The sequence below is a fragment of the Octopus bimaculoides genome, chromosome 15 (genome assembly GCF_001194135.2).
Source record: "Octopus bimaculoides isolate UCB-OBI-ISO-001 chromosome 15, ASM119413v2, whole genome shotgun sequence".
Lineage (NCBI taxonomy): Eukaryota > Metazoa > Mollusca > Cephalopoda > Octopoda > Octopodidae > Octopus > Octopus bimaculoides.
Genome location: NC_068995.1, coordinates 45,758,534 through 45,762,548, shown reverse-complemented (window position 1 = coordinate 45,762,548; position 4,015 = coordinate 45,758,534). Strand labels below are relative to the sequence as shown.

General features: G+C 35.1%; 1 protein-coding gene across 1 annotated transcript in view; it reads left to right on the top strand.

The window, feature by feature from the left end:
* Positions 1 to 3,092, top strand: part of LOC106880845 (NAD-dependent protein deacylase sirtuin-6) — a 9,789-nt gene extending 6,697 nt beyond the window's left edge. The window contains exons 5-7 of the mRNA XM_014930978.2: positions 509 to 594; positions 1,648 to 1,728; positions 2,251 to 3,092. Of these exons, the coding sequence (XP_014786464.1) occupies positions 509 to 594; positions 1,648 to 1,728; positions 2,251 to 2,878 (795 nt within the window). The 3' untranslated portion in view covers positions 2,879 to 3,092. The remainder of the gene's footprint in view (positions 1 to 508; positions 595 to 1,647; positions 1,729 to 2,250) is intronic.
* The last annotated feature ends 923 nt before the right edge of the window (positions 3,093 to 4,015 follow it).

The following is a 4,015-nucleotide window of genomic DNA, read 5'->3' as shown; positions in this document are numbered from 1 at the left end:
GGTTAGCATGCCAGGCGAAATGCTTAGCGGTGTTTCATCTGCCGCTACATATCTGAATTCAAATTCCACCGAGGTCAACTTAGCCTTTTATCCTCTCTGGGTTGATAAATTAAGTACCAGTTGAGTACTGGGTCGAGGTGATTAACTGTCCTCCACTCCCCACAAAATTCAAGCTGTGTGCCTATAGTAGAAAGGATTATTATTATTATTATTGTTGTTGTTGTTATTGTTATTATTATTATTATTATTATTATTATTATTATTTAAGGCAGCAGGCTGGCAAAATTATTAGCACACTGGACAAAATGCTTAGCGGTATTTTGCTCATTGCTACGTTCTGAGTTCAAATTCTGCCGAGGTCAACTTTGCCTTTCATCCTTTTAGGGTCAATAAATTAAGTACCAGTTGAGTATTGGGGGTCAATGTAATCAACTAATCCCTGTCCCCCAAATTTCTGGCTTTGCGCCTATTGTAGAAAGGATTGTTAATTGTTATTATTATTTTTCAGTACATCAGTGAGTCCTCAGTACCAACAATGGGTTTGAAACATACAGGTGATAATTGTTTACAGATGAAAATGAGAGGAATTTGCAGGTAAATTTCATTGCTCTACACTCTTGGATTATGTTATCTTTTTTGTGCATGTCCCCCCACCACTTCATAAAACTGAGCAGATTATCTCCCTTGACACACTCCATATGGCAAATGGTGACTTAGTACTGTCGGTTACAGGGGCTTTTTTTCCTTTTTTTTGCCGACGCTCAGTCTCTGGTTCTCTGTATTTTGGACAGTGAAATGGGGGCAAGGGAGTCTTATGTAACTAGGTGCAGAACCAATATCACAAGATATATTAGTTTGAGAAACACTTTTATTTTCTCAATGATGTTTACATCATTAGTTGATACACACTCATAAATTGTCACCATCATATAAGTAGCATTCTTCAGTTCCAAGAACTGGGATCGATCTAATCAACTAGCCGCTTCCCCCTAAAATTGCTGGTCTTGTGCCGAAATTTAAAACCATTATTATTGAGAGAGCAGCTCATGCTATCAAAGTGACACTAGGTTACAAATTTACGAAGACTAATACACCCATAATAACTACCCTTCTGATAAGAGTACAACAGGTACAAGCATCATAACCAAATATACACAACATGAGGACTTCATATCAAGGTAAACAGCACATGACCTTGTAGGTAGGGGCCCAGTTAGAATTTTTTTCAGGTCCAGTAGCCCATCCAGCTCAAGAGGTCCCTGAATAAGGATGATGAACAAAATGGTGGGAATTATTCAAATCTCAAAAAATTCCTCTCAACACATTGCTATGATGCTCCCCCGCTATTCCTGCTCGCAATCAGAGATGCACATATCGTCAGCCACCAAGGGACATGCTCAACTGGTTGAGGTCAAGCGACTAACAAGCAAATTTGTGGCATTGAACAGAATATTTGCTGTAGCCCATCTTTTATACCAGGACAAAACTTGTACATGTTAATACCTCCAATCAGCTAAGATTTTTGTATTTTTTGTTTTTGTTTTTTTTTGTGTTCTGTAACTCATCCTTCGATATTGTCCTCCATGTCTTTGGCCCACGTGGCCAATAAAAAAAATCATATAATTATTATTATTATTATTATTTCAGGGGCCAATTGACTGACACAATATTGGACTGGGAAGATAATTTACCTGAAGATGATCTCCAAGCTGCCAACAAGGAAGCAAAGTAATCAATTTTCAAAAGAAAAATTTTTTAAACACTAAATCTTGAATAGTTTTTGCTGCTAAATTCTTTGAATGACCAAGACATTGACAATAATAATGCTAAATAAAAGGAAAAAAAATATCCTAGACCACACCCAAAAGTTAGTTATCCATTATTGATTAGCAAGGAATTACTACCATCATGTTCCAAATTCTCACTCACAGAAAATGCTCTTTTATTTCCCTGTCTCTGCTACTACTACCCAGTTTTAAAGTGATCTAAATTAAAACCTTAAATAAGAATTCCACTGTTAATTTACATTGCAAACACCAGATTAATGATGGCAAAGTTATTTTACTAAATTCTTAGTTATTTTCTAAATTAATTGCGACACAGGCAGTGTATTTCAGTAGACATGTGGAAACTAAAGGGTTAATATTTTCTCCTTTCTCCTTCGGTTTTTCTTTGCTTTTTCTAAGTTCCTTTAAATGATGCTAAAGATATTCTTTTTTTTTAGTATCTTCTTGTTTTGGTTTATTTCAGACTTGCAGATTTGAGTGTTTGTCTTGGCACCTCCTTACAGATTAAACCAAGTGGACGTATCCCAGTTTTAACAAAGAAAAACGGAGGTAAACTCGTTCTCGTTAATCTACAGCCAACGCCACTCGATCGTCTTTGTGACTTACGCATCAATGCTTATGTCGACAGAGTGATGAAGGGAGTCTGCCAGCTACTCGATGTCGACATTCCGGAGTATTCCGGCTTTTCTTTCATTCTGAAGTCTGTAAATACAAAACCGAGAGAGAAATGTCCGAGGATGTTGTTGAAGCGTAAGAAATCCAGACGAGACTTGTATCGGGAGAAACTAGCCAACTCTGCAAAAGATGAGCCTACAGATGCAGTCAAGTGTGAGAAGACTGAAGCTGAAGAATCCAAAGATACAGTGCCTATAGCTATCAAAACAGAAGAAGAAGATAAGAAAGATGTAGTGCAGTTGACAGAGGACAGTGTGGTGGCTGACGATCCAGATTTGACTGATACTGAAGATTCAAATGAAAACTGCATTCCACCTGTAAATAAACGACCCGCTACCCTCATTTCAAACGAAGAAACTAATGAAGAGGAGGAGTGTGAGCAATTAGAAAATCCTCCTAAGAAAATATGTAATTAAATTCCATTTATTTTTTTTTTTTTTTAATTTCATCACATTTTCTTCATTGTCATCATTATTATTATTATTATTATTATTACCATTATTATTATGATTACTACAGTTGTTGTTGTTGTTATTACTATTATTATTATTTTTATTATTATTATTATTATTATTATTAAATCAGCGAGCAAGCAGAATTGTTAACATGCTGGGCAAAATGCTTCGCCGAGGTCAGCTTTACCTTTCATTCTTTCGGAGTTGATAAAATAAGTATCAGTTGTGTATTGGGGTTGATATAATCAACTATCCCTTTCTCCAAAATTTCAGGCCCTGTGCCTTCAGTAGAAAAGATTATTATTATTATTATTGTTACCAAGGTGGTGGGTAGGCAGACATTCGACAAAATTCATTCAGTATTTGCGCCGGCTCTTTGTCTTCTGAGTTCAAATTTTGCAGAAGTCAACTTTGTCATTCATCCTTTTGGGGTCAGTTACCAGTTTTGAGGTTGATTTAATGGACTGAACCACCCTTCAAAATTGCTGGCCTTGTGCCAATTATTATTATTATTATTATTATTATTGTCATCATCATCATTATCATTATCACCAGTAGAGTGAAATTTTTCGACGTTTAAAAAGGGACAGGAATTTCTTATTTTGATGAATATAAGTGCGATTGGGTTTATAGGTCTTTGATGAGAGGAACAGATAATTATTTCTTCTATTATGGAAATTAGGAATACTTGGATATGTTAATATGGGAATTAACTTAACCATTTCAGTGCAGCATTGTGCACAGATGATAGAACAGCTAGGTAATCAAAAACAAAAACAAGGAGTATTGGCAACCCACTAAACAGAATGTCATAAGAATATATACATATGTGTCTGTGTGTGTGAATAATATATATATATATATATAGTAATATGTAAATGTGTAGGAAGTTAGCTTTAAGCAGTCCATAGAAGGTATGAAAAACAACTTTCAGGAACATTAGTGGTTTATTGACATAGAAGGTTGCAAATCTTATCTACTCCATTTGGAATATATACATATATATTTGCAAAATGTATATAAAATATATATATATATAACACAAGTATACAATGAACATATACAATACATATGCATGCATGTGTGTGTGTATATATA